This window comes from Sorex fumeus, unplaced genomic scaffold (assembly GCF_029834395.1).
Source record: "Sorex fumeus unplaced genomic scaffold, SorFum_2.1 ptg000098l, whole genome shotgun sequence".
Lineage (NCBI taxonomy): Eukaryota > Metazoa > Chordata > Mammalia > Eulipotyphla > Soricidae > Sorex > Sorex fumeus.
Window position 1 is genome coordinate 35690920 of NW_026606155.1, and position 22256 is coordinate 35713175.

Consider the following 22256-nt stretch of genomic DNA (forward strand, 5'->3'; position numbering starts at 1 on the left):
TCTTCAATTGCAGACTTGTATACACAAAATGAGCTTAGCTAAGTACCTGGAATCAAGATATTCTGGGGAGAGAGTAACTTGAAATTCAAAATAATAAGTTATTTATAAATAAGTACACACACATATATAATTTAAAAGATTTTGCAGTTTTCTTCAGATATAGCCATTGAAAATTTATAATATTGAATCTTACATTTTTTTTCACAAAGCTGAATAATTTTATTCGCTCTTCTGGCAACTTCCTTAATTTGACTTTTCGATTATTTAACTTTTCAAGGTCTTCGTCAAGATGTCGCTGAATAGTTTTCAAACGCATATTATAATACATTGTTTTTTTCATTACTGTCATCTAAAAATGAGAAAAATATCAACAAACTTCATCAAAAATAATTAAAAGCGAAGATAATATAAATCAATTCAGAAAGATAGTGCAGTAAGACACTGGCCTTCCATAAGGCCACGCATATACTCCCCAGAGCCCCATCAGAAATAATCCCTGAGTGTAGAGCCAGAAGTAAGCCCTGAACACTTCTGGTTATGTCCCAAAAGCCAAATGCAAAAAACAAAAAAGAAAAAGTAAACCATTCTCTTTCTTTCTTTGTTTCAGCATGTCTAAGAAGTAGTATTTAAACAGCAGAACTGAGATTACCACATGAGAGACCAAAGTGGTGAGGTTATCCAATCGGTTGTGGTAGAGAAACAGTGTTACTATAGTGGTGGCGGTGGTGTGGTAATATATTTTGAAGAGATATGGAATTTTACCCCTAAAACATATGCAGTTGGGTAAATCAATGTTAACTCAATTAAAAATATGTATCACTGTATCACTGTCATCCATTGTTCATCGATTTCCTTGAGCAGGCACCAGTAATGACTCCATTCGTCCTAGGCCTGAGATTTTAGCAAGTGCCACATTGGAGGCTCTTTCATGGTCAGGGGAATGAGACCCATCATTGAGTCTCATCATTGAATGAGAAACAGTATGCAGAAACTGTCATTTGTAAAACTAACTACACATATATGAAAATTCCATAATAGGGGGGTGTGCATCATTTTTTATTTTAATGTTATAGAAAGGATAATGCCCATCCCTCATGTATGACTATGAACATTATCTAGTAGATAATAACTCTGGCTCTTTGTTCAATATTTCAAGATAGTTTACTTCTTAGAATTAGGAATGAGAAATGCCTAGCACTCCATATAGTTCCCTGAGCCCTTACTAGGAGTGATCCTTGAGTACAGAGACAGGAGTAAGCCCTGAGCATCATTGAGTGTGCCTCTATCCTCTTCCCCATATAAAAATGAGGAGATGAGGGCAGAGAATCTTCTCAGTTTAGCGGGGGAAAGAGAAAAAAGAAAATTAAATTTGTGAACAAATTCTCAAGAGCAGTCGAGAAAATCAAGTTAAATGAATAAAAACATTTTTTCTTTATGTTGAAATGATGTGACCCCCGCCTACTGGAATTTGGAGGATCTGGGTGGAAGATGCTCGACTCCAATTCGAGTAGGCTTGGAGGTCTCGGCCCCGGAACCCGCGTGGCTTTGTCCCTCTGCCAGTACCTTCAGGTGTGCGGAGAGTGGTCTCAGCATGGTGGTGGCTGGTCCTGGAGGTCTCCGGCTGCCGTAGCCCTGGCCGGGGTGGGGAGGAAAGCTCAACCCGCTCCCCTCCAAGGGACTCCGGGAAGGAACACCTAAGCGCGGGGGCAGAGACTGCCACCCACCACCTGGCCCCCTGGCGCCGTGTAATCCCATCAGCGGCCAAGACTCAGAGACTATAAAATCCAGATCCCGGACGAGAGCAGTGCAGTCTCTGCCCCCGCGCTTCGGTGTTCCTTCCCGGAGTCCCTTGGAGGGGAGCGGGTTGAGCTTTCCTCCCCGCCCCGGCCAGGGCTACGGCAGCTGGAGACCTCCAGGACCAGCCACCACCATGCTGAGACCACTCTCCGCACACCTGAAGGTACTGGCAGAGGGACAAAGCCACGCGGGTTCCGGGGCCGAGACCTCCAAGCCTACTCGAATTGGAGTCGAGCATCTTCCACCCAGATCCTCCAAATTCCAGTAGGCGGGGGTCACACCCACCACCTGGCCCCCTGGCGCCGTGTAATCCCATCAGCGGCCAAGACTCAGAGACTATAAAATCCAGATCCCGGACGAGAGCAGTGCAGTCTCTGCCCCCGCGCTTCGGTGTTCCTTCCCGGAGTCCCTTGGAGGGGAGCGGGTTGAGCTTTCCTCCCCGCCCCGGCCAGGGCTACGGCAGCCGGAGACCTCCAGGACCAGCCACCACCATGCTGAGACCACTCTCCGCACACCTGAAGGTACTGGCAGAGGGACAAAGCCACGCGGGTTCCGGGGCCGAGACCTCCAAGCCTACTCGAATTGGAGTCGAGCATCTTCCACCCAGATCCTCCAAATTCCAGTAGGCGGGGGTCACACCCACCACCTGGCCCCCTGGCGCCGTGTAATCCCATCAGCGGCCAAGACTCAGAGACTATAAAATCCAGATCCCGGACGAGAGCAGTGCAGTCTCTGCCCCCGCGCTTCGGTGTTCCTTCCCGGAGTCCCTTGGAGGGGAGCGGGTTGAGCTTTCCTCCCCGCCCCGGCCAGGGCTACGGCAGCCGGAGACCTCCAGGACCAGCCACCACCATGCTGAGACCACTCTCCGCACACCTGAAGGTACTGGCAGAGGGACAAAGCCACGCGGGTTCCGGGGCCGAGACCTCCAAGCCTACTCGAATTGGAGTCGAGCATCTTCCACCCAGATCCTCCAAATTCCAGTAGGCGGGGGTCACACCCACCACCTGGCCCCCTGGCGCCGTGTAATCCCATCAGCGGCCAAGACTCAGAGACTATAAAATCCAGATCCCGGACGAGAGCAGTGCAGTCTCTGCCCCCGCGCTTCGGTGTTCCTTCCCGGAGTCCCTTGGAGGGGAGCGGGTTGAGCTTTCCTCCCCGCCCCGGCCAGGGCTACGGCAGCTGGAGACCTCCAGGACCAGCCACCACCATGCTGAGACCACTCTCCGCACACCTGAAGGTACTGGCAGAGGGACAAAGCCACGCGGGTTCCGGGGCCGAGACCTCCAAGCCTACTCGAATTGGAGTCGAGCATCTTCCACCCAGATCCTCCAAATTCCAGTAGGCGGGGGTCACACCCACCACCTGGCCCCCTGGCGCCGTGTAATCCCATCAGCGGCCAAGACTCAGAGACTATAAAATCCAGATCCCGGACGAGAGCAGTGCAGTCTCTGCCCCCGCGCTTCGGTGTTCCTTCCCGGAGTCCCTTGGAGGGGAGCGGGTTGAGCTTTCCTCCCCGCCCCGGCCAGGGCTATGGCAGCCGGAGACCTCCAGGACCAGCCTCCACCATGCTGAGACCACTCTCCGCACACCTGAAGGTACTGGCAGAGGGACAAAGCCACGCGGGTTCCGGGGCCGAGACCTCCAAGCCTACTCGAATTGGAGTCGAGCATCTTCCACCCAGATCCTCCAAATTCCAGTAGGCGGGGGTCACACCCACCACCTGGCCCCCTGGCGCCGTGTAATCCCATCAGCGGCCAAGACTCAGAGACTATAAAATCCAGATCCCGGACGAGAGCAGTGCAGTCTCTGCCCCCACGCTTCGGTGTTCCTTCCCGGAGTCCCTTGGAGGGGAGCGGGTTGAGCTTTCCTCCCCGCCCCGGCCAGGGCTACGGCAGCCGGAGACCTCCAGGATCAGCCACCACCATGCTGAGACCACTCTCCGCACACCTGAAGGTACTGGCAGAGGGACAAAGCCACGCGGGTTCCGGGGCCGAGACCTCCAAGCCTACTCGAATTGGAGTCGAGCATCTTCCACCCAGATCCTCCAAATTCCAGTAGGCGGGGGTCACACCCACCACCTGGCCCCCTGGCGCCGTGTAATCCCATCAGCGGCCAAGACTCAGAGACTATAAAATCCAGATCCCGGACGAGAGCAGTGCAGTCTCTGCCCCCGCGCTTCGGTGTTCCTTCCCGGAGTCCCTTGGAGGGGAGCGGGTTGAGCTTTCCTCCCCGCCCCGGCCAGGGCTACGGCAGCTGGAGACCTCCAGGACCAGCCACCACCATGCTGAGACCACTCTCCGCACACCTGAAGGTACTGGCAGAGGGACAAAGCCACGCGGGTTCCGGGGCCGAGACCTCCAAGCCTACTCGAATTGGAGTCGAGCATCTTCCACCCAGATCCTCCAAATTCCAGTAGGCGGGGGTCACACCCACCACCTGGCCCCCTGGCGCCGTGTAATCCCATCAGCGGCCAAGACTCAGAGACTATAAAATCCAGATCCCGGACGAGAGCAGTGCAGTCTCTGCCCCCGCGCTTCGGTGTTCCTTCCCGGAGTCCCTTGGAGGGGAGCGGGTTGAGCTTTCCTCCCCGCCCCGGCCAGGGCTACGGCAGCCGGAGACCTCCAGGACCAGCCACCACCATGCTGAGACCACTCTCCGCACACCTGAAGGTACTGGCAGAGGGACAAAGCCACGCGGGTTCCGGGGCCGAGACCTCCAAGCCTACTCGAATTGGAGTCGAGCATCTTCCACCCAGATCCTCCAAATTCCAGTAGGCGGGGGTCACACCCACCACCTGGCCCCCTGGCGCCGTGTAATCCCATCAGCGGCCAAGACTCAGAGACTATAAAATCCAGATCCCGGACGAGAGCAGTGCAGTCTCTGCCCCCGCGCTTCGGTGTTCCTTCCCGGAGTCCCTTGGAGGGGAGCGGGTTGAGCTTTCCTCCCCGCCCCGGCCAGGGCTACGGCAGCCGGAGACCTCCAGGATCAGCCACCACCATGCTGAGACCACTCTCCGCACACCTGAAGGTACTGGCAGAGGGACAAAGCCACGCGGGTTCCGGGGCCGAGACCTCCAAGCCTACTCGAATTGGAGTCGAGCATCTTCCACCCAGATCCTCCAAATTCCAGTAGGCGGGGGTCACACCCACCACCTGGCCCCCTGGCGCCGTGTAATCCCATCAGCGGCCAAGACTCAGAGACTATAAAATCCAGATCCCGGACGAGAGCAGTGCAGTCTCTGCCCCCGCGCTTCGGTGTTCCTTCCCGGAGTCCCTTGGAGGGGAGCGGGTTGAGCTTTCCTCCCCGCCCCGGCCAGGGCTACGGCAGCTGGAGACCTCCAGGACCAGCCACCACCATGCTGAGACCACTCTCCGCACACCTGAAGGTACTGGCAGAGGGACAAAGCCACGCGGGTTCCGGGGCCGAGACCTCCAAGCCTACTCGAATTGGAGTCGAGCATCTTCCACCCAGATCCTCCAAATTCCAGTAGGCGGGGGTCACACCCACCACCTGGCCCCCTGGCGCCGTGTAATCCCATCAGCGGCCAAGACTCAGAGACTATAAAATCCAGATCCCGGACGAGAGCAGTGCAGTCTCTGCCCCCGCGCTTCGGTGTTCCTTCCCGGAGTCCCTTGGAGGGGAGCGGGTTGAGCTTTCCTCCCCGCCCCGGCCAGGGCTACGGCAGCTGGAGACCTCCAGGACCAGCCACCACCATGCTGAGACCACTCTCCGCACACCTGAAGGTACTGGCAGAGGGACAAAGCCACGCGGGTTCCGGGGCCGAGACCTCCAAGCCTACTCGAATTGGAGTCGAGCATCTTCCACCCAGATCCTCCAAATTCCAGTAGGCGGGGGTCACACCCACCACCTGGCCCCCTGGCGCCGTGTAATCCCATCAGCGGCCAAGACTCAGAGACTATAAAATCCAGATCCCGGACGAGAGCAGTGCAGTCTCTGCCCCCGCGCTTCGGTGTTCCTTCCCGGAGTCCCTTGGAGGGGAGCGGGTTGAGCTTTCCTCCCCGCCCCGGCCAGGGCTACGGCAGCTGGTGACCTCCAGGACCAGCCACCACCATGCTGAGACCACTCTCCGCACACCTGAAGGTACTGGCAGAGGGACAAATCCACGCGGGTTCCGGGGCCGAGACCTCCAAGCCTACTCGAATTGGAGTCGAGCATCTTCCACCCAGATCCTCCAAATTCCAGTAGGCGGAGGTCACACCCACCACCTGGCCCCCTGGCGCCGTGTAATCCCATCAGCGGCCAAGACTCAGAGACTATAAAATCCAGATCCCGGACGAGAGCAGTGCAGTCTCTGCCCCCGCGCTTCGGTGTTCCTTCCCGGAGTCCCTTGGAGGGGAGCGGGTTGAGCTTTCCTCCCCGCCCCGGCCAGGGCTACGGCAGCTGGAGACCTCCAGGACCAGCCACCACCATGCTGAGACCACTCTCCGCACACCTGAAGGTACTGGCAGAGGGACAAAGCCACGCGGGTTCCGGGGCCGAGACCTCCAAGCCTACTCGAATTGGAGTCGAGCATCTTCCACCCAGATCCTCCAAATTCCAGTAGGCGGGGGTCACACCCACCACCTGGCCCCCTGGCGCCGTGTAATCCCATCAGCGGCCAAGACTCAGAGACTATAAAATCCAGATCCCGGACGAGAGCAGTGCAGTCTCTGCCCCCGCGCTTCGGTGTTCCTTCCCGGAGTCCCTTGGAGGGGAGCGGGTTGAGCTTTCCTCCCCGCCCCGGCCAGGGCTACGGCAGCTGGTGACCTCCAGGACCAGCCACCACCATGCTGAGACCACTCTCCGCACACCTGAAGGTACTGGCAGAGGGACAAATCCACGCGGGTTCCGGGGCCGAGACCTCCAAGCCTACTCGAATTGGAGTCGAGCATCTTCCACCCAGATCCTCCAAATTCCAGTAGGCGGAGGTCACACCCACCACCTGGCCCCCTGGCGCCGTGTAATCCCATCAGCGGCCAAGACTCAGAGACTATAAAATCCAGATCCCGGACGAGAGCAGTGCAGTCTCTGCCCCCGCGCTTCGGTGTTCCTTCCCGGAGTCCCTTGGAGGGGAGCGGGTTGAGCTTTCCTCCCCGCCCCGGCCAGGGCTACGGCAGCTGGAGACCTCCAGGACCAGCCACCACCATGCTGAGACCACTCTCCGCACACCTGAAGGTACTGGCAGAGGGACAAAGCCACGCGGGTTCCGGGGCCGAGACCTCCAAGCCTACTCGAATTGGAGTCGAGCATCTTCCACCCAGATCCTCCAAATTCCAGTAGGCGGGGGTCACACCCACCACCTGGCCCCCTGGCGCCGTGTAATCCCATCAGCGGCCAAGACTCAGAGACTATAAAATCCAGATCCCGGACGAGAGCAGTGCAGTCTCTGCCCCCGCGCTTCGGTGTTCCTTCCCGGAGTCCCTTGGAGGGGAGCGGGTTGAGCTTTCCTCCCCGCCCCGGCCAGGGCTACGGCAGCTGGTGACCTCCAGGACCAGCCACCACCATGCTGAGACCACTCTCCGCACACCTGAAGGTACTGGCAGAGGGACAAATCCACGCGGGTTCCGGGGCCGAGACCTCCAAGCCTACTCGAATTGGAGTCGAGCATCTTCCACCCAGATCCTCCAAATTCCAGTAGGCGGAGGTCACACCCACCACCTGGCCCCCTGGCGCCGTGTAATCCCATCAGCGGCCAAGACTCAGAGACTATAAAATCCAGATCCCGGACGAGAGCAGTGCAGTCTCTGCCCCCCGCGCTTCGGTGTTCCTTCCCGGAGTCCCTTGGAGGGGAGCGGGTTGAGCTTTCCTCCCCGCCCCGGCCAGGGCTACGGCAGCTGGAGACCTCCAGGACCAGCCACCACCATGCTGAGACCACTCTCCGCACACCTGAAGGTACTGGCAGAGGGACAAAGCCACGCGGGTTCCGGGGCCGAGACCTCCAAGCCTACTCGAATTGGAGTCGAGCATCTTCCACCCAGATCCTCCAAATTCCAGTAGGCGGGGGTCACACCCACCACCTGGCCCCCTGGCGCCGTGTAATCCCATCAGCGGCCAAGACTCAGAGACTATAAAATCCAGATCCCGGACGAGAGCAGTGCAGTCTCTGCCCCCGCGCTTCGGTGTTCCTTCCCGGAGTCCCTTGGAGGGGAGCGGGTTGAGCTTTCCTCCCCGCCCCGGCCAGGGCTACGGCAGCTGGTGACCTCCAGGACCAGCCACCACCATGCTGAGACCACTCTCCGCACACCTGAAGGTACTGGCAGAGGGACAAATCCACGCGGGTTCCGGGGCCGAGACCTCCAAGCCTACTCGAATTGGAGTCGAGCATCTTCCACCCAGATCCTCCAAATTCCAGTAGGCGGAGGTCACACCCACCACCTGGCCCCCTGGCGCCGTGTAATCCCATCAGCGGCCAAGACTCAGAGACTATAAAATCCAGATCCCGGACGAGAGCAGTGCAGTCTCTGCCCCCGCGCTTCGGTGTTCCTTCCCGGAGTCCCTTGGAGGGGAGCGGGTTGAGCTTTCCTCCCCGCCCCGGCCAGGGCTACGGCAGCTGGAGACCTCCAGGACCAGCCACCACCATGCTGAGACCACTCTCCGCACACCTGAAGGTACTGGCAGAGGGACAAAGCCACGCGGGTTCCGGGGCCGAGACCTCCAAGCCTACTCGAATTGGAGTCGAGCATCTTCCACCCAGATCCTCCAAATTCCAGTAGGCGGGGGTCACACCCACCACCTGGCCCCCTGGCGCCGTGTAATCCCATCAGCGGCCAAGACTCAGAGACTATAAAATCCAGATCCCGGACGAGAGCAGTGCAGTCTCTGCCCCCGCGCTTCGGTGTTCCTTCCCGGAGTCCCTTGGAGGGGAGCGGGTTGAGCTTTCCTCCCCGCCCCGGCCAGGGCTACGGCAGCTGGTGACCTCCAGGACCAGCCACCACCATGCTGAGACCACTCTCCGCACACCTGAAGGTACTGGCAGAGGGACAAATCCACGCGGGTTCCGGGGCCGAGACCTCCAAGCCTACTCGAATTGGAGTCGAGCATCTTCCACCCAGATCCTCCAAATTCCAGTAGGCGGAGGTCACACCCACCACCTGGCCCCCTGGCGCCGTGTAATCCCATCAGCGGCCAAGACTCAGAGACTATAAAATCCAGATTCCGGAACCGCGCGGCCGCAAATGCGGCCGCGCGACATCTTATTATCTCATTCCTACTTTGGACAAACTTGCAGGCTGTCGAATGTAGCCTGCCCACAGGGCAGAGTCTGGCAAACTCCCCGTGGCCTACCAAATATGCCAAATACCAGTAACAATGATGGGTCTCATTCTCCTAAAGAGCCCTGAATATAATCTCAGGGCTAGGATGAAAGAGACGTTACTGGGGCCTGCTCGAGGCAATCGACGTTGAAATGATGGGCAAATCACAAGGAAAAGATGGGAAGGCTCGGCATGCTAGGTATTTTTGGGACATTTTATATGCTCAAAATAAGTTGTTGGATGTTTAACTAGATGAACAAATGGGGGAAAGTTCTGTACAAAGTATAAATGTTTATTATTTTGCTTCCCAGTACTGTCACCTCAATTCATATTTTAGCAATAATGTTTTCTAATACTACTATCTAAGATCTGTGGATACAGTCAGAAAGATGCGATCAGATTTAAGTGAGACACTGGAGTAGGAATGCACTTACATCAGCCAGTTCCTTGATCTGCTTTGCAGATACATCAAATGTGTCGAGTCTTTGAAGAGAAGGCAAATGATATAATACATGTATGGAATAATTGAATAGAAGACAAACTGGATTGCTTTTATATTGAGGGTCATTCAGACATAAATCCTTTAAGCAGCTCAATCTGGTTAAGTTAGTGAGGTCCTAAAATAAAAGAATGTTGTACAATTATTATTTGCAACTGTCTATTTCCTGTTTTAAGTTTTGCAAAATTAGTTTTATTATTATAGCATAACTGGCATAATATAGTAATTAACGAATTATTAACTTTACAAGTAAATGGGCTGACAAAAGTTAACATGTATGTAACAACCTTAACAACTGAGATAAAAAGCATTTTAAAAGCTTCCTGGGGCTGGAGCGATAGCACAGCGGGTAGGGCATTTGCCTAGCATGCAGCCAACATGGCTGACACAGGTTCAATTCCCAGCATCCATATGGTCCCCGGAGCACCGCCAGGAGTGATTCCTGAGTGCGTGAGTCAGGAGTGACCCCTGAGCATCGCCGGGTGTGACCCAAAAAGCAAAAATAAATAAATAAATAAATAAAAATTTAAAAAAAGCTTCCTCATTCCACAGCATAGTCAATCCCTCCCTCTGGCCTCTGCTCCCTGGAAAACATGGACTGATTTCTGGCACAATAATTTCTATGTCTTCTTAAAATATTACCTAAATGGATCAGTAAATAACTCAAAGGGTCCTGGGTTTGATTCCCAGAGTCACAAAGTCCCCAAGTACTGATGGAAGCATCATCTAAGCCAAGAGTGACCACTAAGCACTACTGGTTGTGGCCCCACAGATGTCTTAAACTGTGCTCCTTCATTTCTTGACTCTTTCTATTGACAAAATATTTTCAAGATTCATGCATGTTTTCTGCATGAATAACTACATTTGTTTCTTTTCACTCCTGAATAACAGTGTATATTCCATTATCTGGATCTATTCTACTTTGTTTATACATTTAGAAGTAAAGAGCATTTAAATATTTTTCACTGTTAGCTCTCATGAATAAAACTAGTAAGAACATTTGTGTTTAATTCTTTAAGCACACATATTTGTTTTCTATATGCAAACTTAAGAGAGAAATGTCTGGAAAAGTAAGTGTTTAACTTTTTGTAAGATGCACTAAACTGCTTTCTAAAGTGCATGTAATATTTCACCTTCCCACCAACTGCATAATAAAGTAACAGTTTATTTCCAGTACAGGAATTTAAACACAATATCACCCCCAATTTGACGTAATGCATTCTAACTATGTACTTAAATATTATTTAGACAGATAAAAATTCTAAATATATTAAAATATGAAACAATATGGCATGATTAAATAGCCAATTATTAAACAGAAGGCTTTACACAACTATGCATTTTAAATACAAAATACCAAAGAATATTTATTCAATCATGCATTCCAACTGGAACCGTGGAGCCAGCCATTTGAACACATTTATTCCTTAGGAAAATGCTGCCGTCTCTACACAGCCTCTTTGCCAGCAACAGACCCTGTGTGCCTGTCTGTCTCTAGACTTCCTTAAGGGCCCTTCCCCACTCTTACCCCTGGAAACACAGCCCTGTCATTTCCTTCAGTCTCTGGATTTGCTCTCCTCATTAAAGATTATGGGACCCCTGTTCTATTAAGTTACCACTGAAGTCCTGATTTTTAGGTATTTTCTTTTTTTTTCAAAGGTTAATTTTATTTTATTATTTTTAAAATTTTTTATTAGTTAATCACCGTGGGGTAAAGTTACAGACTTAAAAACTTTTGTGCTTGCATTTCAGTCATACAATGATCGAGTACCCATCCCTCTATCAGTGCCCATTCTCCACCACCAATGGTCCCAGTATCCCATCCACCACCCCCACCCCATCCCCCGATACCCCGCCTCTGAGGCAGGGCATTCCCTTTTGTTCTCTCTTTCCTTTTGGGTGTTGTAGTTTGCACTCGAGGCATTGAGTGGCCATTGTGTTTGATTTATAGTTTACATTCGGCTCACATCTCCCAACCTGAGCTGGTCCTCCAAATACCCTTTACTTGGTGTTCCCTTCTCTATCTGATCTGCCTTTTCCCCCAGCATTTGAGGCCGGCTTCTAAGCCATGGAGTAAATCCCCTGATCCTTATCTCTACTATTCTTGCCTTTTTTCTTTTGTAATTTCCCTTTCTACTGCTGAGGGATGACAGAAACCTTGCTTTCTCTTGAGGGCCTTGTTTTCTCACAATATACAGAGGTTGATGATGATGTGGTTGATGAAGCACTACTAGACCACAGATTCTCAATACTAAATCCTGGACCTTACTTACTCTGGCATGTGCTCTGCTGATGAACTACATTCCCGGACCTCTCCTAAGCATCATTGGATACATCTTCCTTCATTTGGCCCTTGACTAACTTTTCAGTTTTGCCTCTTCTTATTCAAACCTTAACATTTTATGTTTCGGTTATATTGAATAACTTGAAGTTCAGAATGTGTCCAATATTTTCTTATTTTCTAGGCTTTCATTCATGCCACTCCTTGAATTAGAACTTCACTTAGCCTAGATCTCTTAATCTCCTTAAGGTTGTCCTTCCCTGACCTCCCAAAGGAGGAAGGTGGTACCTTTATGATGTGTAAACTCAAAAAAGGACAACAGCAGCAGCAGCTCTGTCTCTCCCACCACCAGCGTTCGGTAGTCTCACCCTGCTTCCCCCACCCCGGGGGTGTCGATGGCGATGGGCAGGCAAAGGAAGGAAACGAGGGCCAGACTGATTGTCTTAGTTGCAGTTTATTCCAATCCCATCTCCATTCTTCTCTGATTCTCCTCCTGCTTCTTCCTCCCCCATGCTACTTCATTCTCCTAAATTTAGCTTTCATAGACCCCAATATCACATATGCAATTTATATATATATTTAAGCATGAAAATTTATCCACATTTTTACATTGATTATCCACATTGACAGTCTTCTTGAAATGGAGTCTTAGAAGAGGGAATCTATTTGCTATGTCAAGGAATAGAAACTTTTCTAAAGCACTTGATACATTCTGCTTTAATGATTTTTAGAAAATCCTACACAATGTAAACAACTACCAACATCATATAAATGCTAAGTTTACCCAGATTTACCTAACACATAGAACTCTTGCTCCAGTTTTATTGGATCATTTTCTTTCAGTCCCCTAAATATATGCATTTTCTAGGAGCAAAAATTAATTCCCTATGGACATTTCATTCATAGCAATGTCTTCTACTGATTAAGTTAACTGCTGCAATCCTAAATTTCAGTCATTTATTTCCCACCCATTTACTAGGTCTCCACCTGGATGCCTCCACTGATACTCTACTTAATACACCCAGGACCAAACTTATTTTTCCCCCTGATGTAGGCAATTTTTTCTGACATACAGATTTTGAGATTGCTAAGAACAATAATCACAGATTTATTTTTGGTCTTATACGCCTCACATTTCACTAGCATACAAATCCAAAAATTACAACTTTCTCACATATAAAATCTTATTCTGTTTCCAACACCCTATGAAATTTTCCTTAGTAACTCATTAAGAAATGTTCTTGAATTCCTGAATGCTGTTTCTGCTTCCAGCTTCTACAAACCAATAAACAACCATTGAAGACTACAATTTCTGATGAAACTTTCTGATCCCATTATTCTCTTACTGAGAAACTTGGACGGTTGCTTCCAGAATGCATTTCATACTGAATACCCAATCACCTATCTAATATTTAGTTTCTATATACTCCCCTCAAATAAAAAATTCTAATGTCATGTGATACTTCTTGATTTCTTACCCCCATTTCTTAGCACATGTTGTTCTTTCTTTCATAGAATGTATATTCTCTACCCCACCATTGCTCAGAATAAGTTCTGAAAAATCCTGTTGAAATTCTGCAAGTCTAGTATCAAATAATGACAAATCCTTGACCTTGTATAACAAAATCAATATTACTAAGCAGTGAGGGGAAGAATGAAGAGGTGAACTAGAAGTAATATTAAGGACATTGGTGGAGGGCATTGAGCACTTTGGTGGTAGTGGGTTTAGTAACTCCATATATTTTAACAATGTCACCTACACAATAATAAAATAATTTGGAGGGAGGGGATTTGGGTCACACTTGGTGATTACTCCTTGGTCTGTGTTCAGGAATCACTCTTAACTGTGCTCAGGGGGCCATAGGCAGTGCTGGGGATCAAACCAGGATCACTGTGAATAAGGTAAATGCTTTAATTCGGTGATTTTTCTCCAATTTGAATAAAATAAATTTTAGGAAAGAAATGATGGGACTTTCTGGTGGCTGCTCCATCATTCCAGGTAAGGCTTACCCCTGGCTGATATCACTGGGCTATTCTAGAAAAACAGGCAAATCTCGTCCCTACTGGGTGGGTCCTAGCAGCCTCCACCCCAACCTGTGCCATATTAACAGCTCAAACCACAGCTCTTTTCTGAACTTCTGTTTGCTGCTCTATCATCCCAGAGAAGATAGAGAGCAATCTCCAGCTTAATCCCTCAATTAATTCTAAGGAAATTAACGATAAAGATTCACCCCCCAGCATAGCAAAAACACCAGAAAATCAATGGGAAAAACACAAGGAAGTCCAGCAAGTTCAAAGAGCAAAAACGGTATTGTTGAAGACATAAATAACACCATTAAATCCTCAATCTCTTTAGTGACATTGTGATAAGGATGTTCAGTGAGTTTAAAGAAACGGTAACACAAGTAGTCATCAAAGCACTAACAAATGTGATTTGAAATGAAAAAACTACTACAGTCAGGGGCTGGAGCGATAGCACAGCAGGTAGGGCATTTGCCTTGCACACGGCCGACCCGGTTCAATTCCTCTGCCCCTCTTGGAGAGCCCGGCAAGCTACCAAGAGTATCCTGCCTGCATGGCAGAGCCTGGCAAGCTCCCCATGGCATATTTGATATGCCAAAAACAGTAACAACAAGTCTCACAATGGAGACGTTACTGGTGCCTGCTCGAGCAAATCGATGAACAACAGGAGGACAGTACTACAGTGCTACTACAGTCAGAAATGACAAAAATGAAGAATATTTACGTAGATCGTATAAAATAGTCAAGAGAAGCTCTGAGCAGCAGAATAACAGAAGCTGAGCAAAAGATCAAGGAACTCCAAGATGAAAAAGAGGAAACCACTAGGAAACATCAGATGGAGGAAAATAGTCTGAAAAGAAATGAACAGCATAGGTTTAAAAAATAGTGAATAAGAACACAAATGAATCTCAGACCCGAACAACTTGCTGAAGAGATGGCTCTAGACTTTGCAATAGGCCACTTTTGCCAGGCCACTCCAGATGGGGGCAGGTGCCGACCCTCTGCCTGCTCCCTATGAATCAATAAAAAAAGTGAAAAAAATAGTGAATAAGAACTTCAGAGTTAAGTATTATAGGCACTGAGATCCATGGGAACCAAAAATAGACACAATTAGGGAAACTACAAGATACATTAAACTCAAAATGACAAATTCCAAAATAGAGAAGAATGTTGAATGCGAAAAGATCAAAAAAGGAACTTATATACAAAGGAAAGCCCATAAGATGTACAGCAGATCAAATGAGACTCTGTGAACTCTCTGCTATGCTATAAATATTTAGTCTTTTGGGTTGTTTCTGCATCATTCACATACTTGACAATTATTTACTGAAAATTATTTATTGCAGTCAAATACTATTTTAAGTACTGTGGATATAATAGTGAATAAAACAGACAAAAATTCCTATACTCAGGAGTTTACATTCTAGTAAGGGGCATGGATAGGGACCAACAAAAAAAGGAAAACAGGCAAAAAGTGATAAGGAGTATTTTAGTTTGGAGAGAAAAGTAGGGTTGCTATTATTTTACTGAAATTGCATGGGGAACATAGCACTGTAGCACTGTCCTCCCATTGTTCATCGATTTGCTCGAGCAGGCCCAGTAACTTCTCCACTGTGACACTTGTTACTTTGTTTGGCATATCTAATACATCACTCACAGGGAGCTTGCCAGGCTTTGCCGTGTGGGCGAGATACTCTCAGTAGCTTGCCGGGCTCTCCAAGAGGGGCGGAGGAATCAAACCCAGGTCGGCCTGTGCGAGGTAAACGCCCTACCCAATGTGCTATCGCTCCATAGCTCTAAAAAAAATATTCTTTGAACAAAAACAATAAAAGGAGAAAACGAGCCAAGGATATCTATATATACACATATACATGTAGATATATAAATATAAATATATTATATTTATATTTATGACAAATATTTATATGTATATATCTACATGTATATGTGTACATATACATATAGATATATTTATATCTCTATGTATGGATATAAATATGTATAGAGATATATATAATATGTATAGATATATGTATAGATATATTTATATCTCTCTACATATTTATCTATACTGGTATCTAGAGAAAGAACATTCCTGCAAACACAAAAATTCTAAGATGAATGTGTGTTAAGCTATATTTAAGTAAAAGTAAGGAGACCAGAGTGGCTATAAAGTAGTAAATAGGAGGAAAAGAATAATATGTGGTCAGAGAGACAGTAAGAGGATTAGATTAAAGTCTTGTGGGCCCTTCTAAGAATTGGCTTATACTTTGCAGAGAGGAGAAGTCAAGGGAGTTTTGAAAAGACTGATTTGATCAGGAAAAGAAGTTAAGCATCAAGATTGTGTGGAGAATATATCGATAGTAGCACTGCACTGTAGTACTGTCGTCCTGTTGTTCATCAATTTGCTCCAGTAAAATCTCCATTGTGAGACTTGTCGCTACTGTTTTTGGCATATCAAATACACCATGGGTAGCTTGCCAGGCTCTGTCGTGTGGGCAGGATACTCTTGGTAGCTTGCCAGGCTCTTCAAGAGGGAAGGAGGAATTGAACCTGGGTCGACCTCGTTCAAGGCAAATGCCCCACCCGCTGTGCTATTGCTCCAGCCCCTACTGACAGTAACACAAGAAAACTGGTGGGGGGAGGGCAGTGATGGAAGGGAAACTGGGAATACTGGTGCTGGGAAATGTGCACTGGTGGAGGGATAGGTGTTGGAATACTGTATGACTGAAACCTAATCATGAACAGCTTTATAAGGGTCTATCTCACAGTGATACAGTAAAAAAACTAATTTACAAAAAAGCAGGGTGTCCCTCCCCAGCACCCCACCCACTCTTCTGCCTGACTTTCACGCCCACAACATGCCTCTGGGCGCCATCTTAGTGGCACCAACAGACCTGGTCCAGAGACACAGCAACGAGTTCTGGAAGACACCACAGAGCCAGAGATCTCTCCAGGCCCCATACGGAGCCAATTTCACCGGGGCACCCCAGATGGAGCAGGTACAGTCTCCTCACCAACTCCTGATGGAATCCTGGTGACCAAGAGCTTCCACAAACAAGGCCCAAGTATGTGAGTTCCAGAACTAAATCTCCAGGCTGCATGGCGGCAGAGGTACCAGGCTGTCCCTCCCCGGCTCCCTGCCCAATTGAATCCCAAAATGAATTAGTGCCCTACAGAAATGTATCTGGAACCCAACCATTTACAATCTAGGATTCCAGAAGCACAAGACCACAGCATCTGTGATATTCAAAACGAGCAGTGGACAATAAATGATCTAGCATCTGCCCCTGGCAGGCAGGCTTGAATGGTGGTGGGGAAATTGGAGCAAAATACAATACCCAAAAGTAGAAAGAGAGTATTGGGGGGAAATTGCCTGTCATGGAGGCAGGGTGAGGACTGGGGTGGGGGGAGGGATATACTGGGGACACAGGTGGTGGAAAGTGTGTATTGGTGGCGGGTTGGGTATTCGATCATTGTACAGCTGAATCTCAAACATGAAAGCCTTGTAACTATCTCACAGTGGTTCAGTTAAAAAAAGAAATAATGTGGCATTCATGCCCAATTCAATCAGCTTAACCCATAGCTGAATAAATAGTAGTACTCCTACATTAAAAAAAAAGGCAGGGGTCAGAGAGATAGTTCAGAAGGTAAGGCTCTTGCCTTGCACTCGACTTGCCCCAAACCACCACATATGGGCCCTAAGCACTACTACCAGAAGTGATCCTTACTCTCAAAGCCAGAAGTGATCCCTGAGAACAGCCAGGTGTGGCCCCCAAAGAAAGACACAAACTAAAAGAATAAAAGTAGAAACATGATCAGAAGGCTTGTTCTCAATAATGCAGGTCAGAAATGACGGTGTCTTGGGACCAAAGTAATAGCATAGTGGGTAGAGCGCTTGCCATGCACATGGCTAACAAGAATTTAATTCCTGGCACTGCATATGGTCCCCCAAGACCTGCCAGGAGTGATCCCAGCAAGAACAAATCCTGACCACAGCCAGGTTGAGTTCAAAAACAGAAAAAAAAACCCAAAAAATAAATGATGGCTTCTTGAAGGAGAATAGTATAACACTACAGATTGTAAGATATGAATAGACTCTGAACATATTCAGAAGGTAGACTATACAAACTTTTCTGGTGGATAGGATATGGTATGAAACAATGAGTCAAAATAGCATTTTAACCAAAGGTACTGTAACAATGAAAATGCCATTTGGAGCAATGGAGAGGCCGCAGAATTTTCTTGAAGAGGAAAGCATTTTGAATTAGAATAGGAGATAGTCCTGGGGCTGTTGGGGAATGTAGAGGTACTAATTTGGTAATAATAAGCAGATAAAGGATATTTAAAGAACAAATACAGACACATATGGGAAAAGATCTTAGGACTTACTACGGCAGATCGGTCCAGACTTACTGGGGCAGTCCAGCCTTTATAGGCTTTAGGAAAGAATGGTAAAACTGAAAAGGTATCTTCAGAAGAAAACTAAAAAAGTGGTAACCTAAAAGCCAAGTATATAATTCTTTGGTTTTAATAATGTCAGGACATTAGGATCAGTTTAGCTGGCTCACTAAAATTTTCAGTTTTGGTTAGTCAAAAATAATTAAATTATTCCTTAAAAGGAAACTAAAACTATGATTCATAATCCAGGTTGAGAAATGAAAATGAATGGTTCCGTTCAACATACCTTAAAAGAACGTATTTGGTTACCAGAAAGATTTAAGCTTTCTAGCTGTTCATTGTGATCAAGACATCGACCTTTAATTTAAAAACAAGATGAAAAAAATTAATTTTACCACCAGTTCATATTCTGTCATAGTTCTGAGTTAAAAGTGGCAATCATTTCTTGTAGATAAACAAGACAAATGATAACGCTGTAAAACTAGTAATCACTGAATGGGTGACATTTCCTTACTTGAGAGTTAGAAATGCTTTGCAAAGATATCACACACACAAAAGAGAACAAAATCACAGAATACACTTTTTATATACCAATAAAAGACTTACTGTAGCAGTGTCTCACATTTTAAATGAAACAATACATACCAATGCTATTTATTAGATTTCCAGCAAGATTGAGATCTTTTAAATTCTTCAAAGTATTCAAGCCCTAAAAATTCAGACAACATAAATTTTAGGATAAATCATTCAAATAATCTATGAATCAGCTTGTCCACTTGGCTAGTGCTCTTGGCTAGTTCTCTGAACCCCAGGGACTGTGTACTTCACATGCACAGAAGTAAATGGGCACCTCAGTGAAGCATCTTTGTGCTTTTATACAGGAACCTGGAGAAAACTACTGGAGGAGAGAAGAGAATAGAAAGTGAAGAGGAAGACAGTGAGGAATAGGAAAAAAATATATTACGAAGTGTTTGTTTATAGTCTTAGGCAAGTTATACCTCTTTTTCCTTAAATTAACTTTAATTTGCATGCATATGAAGAGATGGGAATGTAAAGGGATCAAACAGGGCTTTGAGCAGGTGAGCTATATTATTCTACTACCACCACATTCTTGGTCCTCAAACCACTTTTTTTTCTTTTAACTTTCAAAGAAAAAATGGCACCCAAGTTCTCAGGTTTAGAAGGAGGAGTAGATGATGTATACAAAGTTCTCTATACATTGTAAAGTACATACTCATGTTGGTTCTTCTACAATGTTAATTAACTACTTTAATTAGTATTTTAGTTCTTTAACTCTTATATGATCTTAATCACTGTGCTTTGACTCCTCAATAGTAATTAAATTTACACATAAATAATTAGAATAATCTTACCTCAATATTTTTAATTATATTGTGGTTCAGCCAAACAACTTCCAATTTGAGCAATTTCTCTAAATTTTCTATTCTGGAAATTTTATTACAATATAAATACAGTTTTTCCAACTGTTTACATTCTTGAAGACCTTTAATTGTCTATTTTAAAAAAAAACCGTGTTACTTCATGTCCAGAAATTACTACGTTTACTAATTACTAAGATATATTATAGGTACATTTTCTTTTAAATATCACATAATCATTTTTTTTGATCCATGCCTCATGCATATAAATATTTTTCCAAAGTCAAAAAATGCAGTATAAAATAAATCATGGAAGTTTATATATTAAGACTTACATCTAAGCAGCATTCAGCGATCCAAAGTTCTTTAAGTTGTAAACAAGACTGTAGCCCTGAAATTTCTTTTATATCTTGAGCAACAATTGTGAGACTTGTTAAATTAGGAAATAATGACAATCCGACTATGCGAGGATAACCTGAGAAAAACATCTCCAGTTTTGAAGCATTAGATCCTTCTTGTCCAACCACTTCGTAAGATAAACCATTGCATAAACACTGTTTTCAAAAAAGAATCTGGGTTATTACCTATTTTAAATAATAAAAATATTATTGCTAATAAAAATTACTAAATGCTAATTGCATGCTTCTTTTCTTCTCTTTTTTTTTCTTTTTTGGGTCATGCCCAGCAATGCTCAGGGGTTACTCCTGGCTTTGCACTCAGGAATTACTTCTGGCAGTGCTTGGGGGACCATATGGGATGCTGGGGATTGAACCTGTGTCGGCTGTGTGCAAGACAAACGCCCTACCCACTGTACTATCGCTCCAGCTCGCCCCTCTTGACTCCTATAGGATGAAAATTATACCATATACAACAATTTACCTACTTCCAAAGATCACTGGATAGAAGAAATTTCTAAGTAATTGTAAAAATCTCCTATTTTAGGGTTTAGGGATGTAACTCATTCATGCTTTGTGCATGTATAAGCCCTGGGTTCAATTTCGAGAACAGAAAGTGGGGGGATATGAAAATCAAAATGTTCCATTTTATATTCTTACAAATGTGTCTGAAATTTTACTTTGACTCACCAGTTCTTTAATTATGTCTTCTTGGCTTACGTTTTCATATTCAATCATCTTTCACTAAAAATAAAAGTCATAATAATAAACCTGTTATAATGAAAAATGGAAAGAAAGTAAATACTAGAGACATGGCATTTCAAGTCGAAAAAGATCTAAAAGTTACTTAGTGGAATCACTGCAATTTTCACATAGAATTTAACAAAGTACCATCTGGGCCCTATGAGAGTCTATTCCATTTCTGATTTTCTATTAGAAAGTAATTTTATTCTGTATTTAATTTTCTCTCTATAATTCCTCCCCATTCAAAGTCATTCCAGCTTTGTGTTCAACTAAAACAAATTTTTCTTCTGAGTTCTTAATTATTGAAGATCAAAGTCTTGTCCTGCTACATATTTATCTTGTCATTAGTTCTTGTATTTTTGTTTTCTCACTAGATATCCTGTACTCTCCTTTGAACAGGCTCAAATTTATCTTTCTATTATACAGCAGTATACAAAACTGACACAAATAATTAAGCATACTTAAAGAGCAAAGAAGGGTGTAACAACATAGCTGACAAAGTAATGCTAATTGAAAGGTATTATCTCATTTATTTAAATGATAGAAAGTGCTCAATATCAAAATAGCTTCTATGAAATATAGCTCAATTTTCTTAATTTTCATTATTATTATTCAATATTTATAGTGTTTAAAAAATACAAGAATCCCGGATAGAGGCCTGGGGATGTGGCCCAGTGGTAGAGTCTAAGGCCCTGTGTGAGAGCCTGGTTTTATTAGCCAGCACTGTGTTTATGTGTGTGTGTGTGTGTGTGTGTGTGTGAGAGAGAGAGAGAGAGAGAGAGACAGAGACAGAGACAGAGACAGAGACAGAGACAGAGACAGAGACAGAGACAGAAAGAGCCAGAGAGACAGAGACAGAGATAAAGACAGACAGAGGGAAGGAAAGAAAGAATATCTTGTTTCAAAATGATAAATCAATAAAGACTTAGAAATAGCATCATGATCCCACTTTTTATAATAACTCCCTCACAGATATGCACAAGCAGTGGGTATATCAATAAATATGTATGTATATACATATGTGTATAATTCTTAGATAAAATATGAAAAGATACATACTAAGTTGTTAACATGAGTTACCTTGTAAGCAGGTTAAAGGTGATAATAATTATAATAGGCATGAGAGGTTGGATGAGGATAGATCTAGACAAAAATGAAGAGAATTATACATTTTAAAAAGGTATGCTTAATATTATACAGTATGAACACATAAACATTTATTTATTAATGCACTATTAGTAGACATTTGTAAGTTTTCAGTTTAGAGCTAAATAGTGCTTTTTTGTTGTGTAAGATATGGACACACATATTTTTGATTTATACTTAAAAGGAAGAAACCGTTATTGTATAAACATGGATGATTCTCATAGTGTTCAGTAAAGATAGGTATATGCAGTAAGTACAGCCTGTGTGATTCCAAAAACAAAATCTATGGTATCAGAAGTTAGGATAGGGCTAAGTGAGTGGAAAGATGGATAAAGGGAT

General features: G+C 46.0%; 1 protein-coding gene across 1 annotated transcript in view; it reads right to left on the reverse strand.

The window, feature by feature from the left end:
• LRRC9 (leucine rich repeat containing 9) overlaps nucleotides 1–22256 on the reverse strand; it is a 133867-nt gene that overhangs the window by 104435 nt on the left and 7176 nt on the right. Inside the window, exons 2-8 of the mRNA XM_056133779.1 lie at nucleotides 20718–20771; nucleotides 19968–20186; nucleotides 19627–19767; nucleotides 18899–18962; nucleotides 18540–18610; nucleotides 9485–9667; nucleotides 194–349 (exon numbers count right to left, since the gene is read on the reverse strand). Of these exons, the coding sequence (XP_055989754.1) occupies nucleotides 194–349; nucleotides 9485–9667; nucleotides 18540–18610; nucleotides 18899–18962; nucleotides 19627–19767; nucleotides 19968–20186; nucleotides 20718–20765 (882 nt within the window). The 5' untranslated portion in view covers nucleotides 20766–20771. The remainder of the gene's footprint in view (nucleotides 1–193; nucleotides 350–9484; nucleotides 9668–18539; nucleotides 18611–18898; nucleotides 18963–19626; nucleotides 19768–19967; nucleotides 20187–20717; nucleotides 20772–22256) is intronic.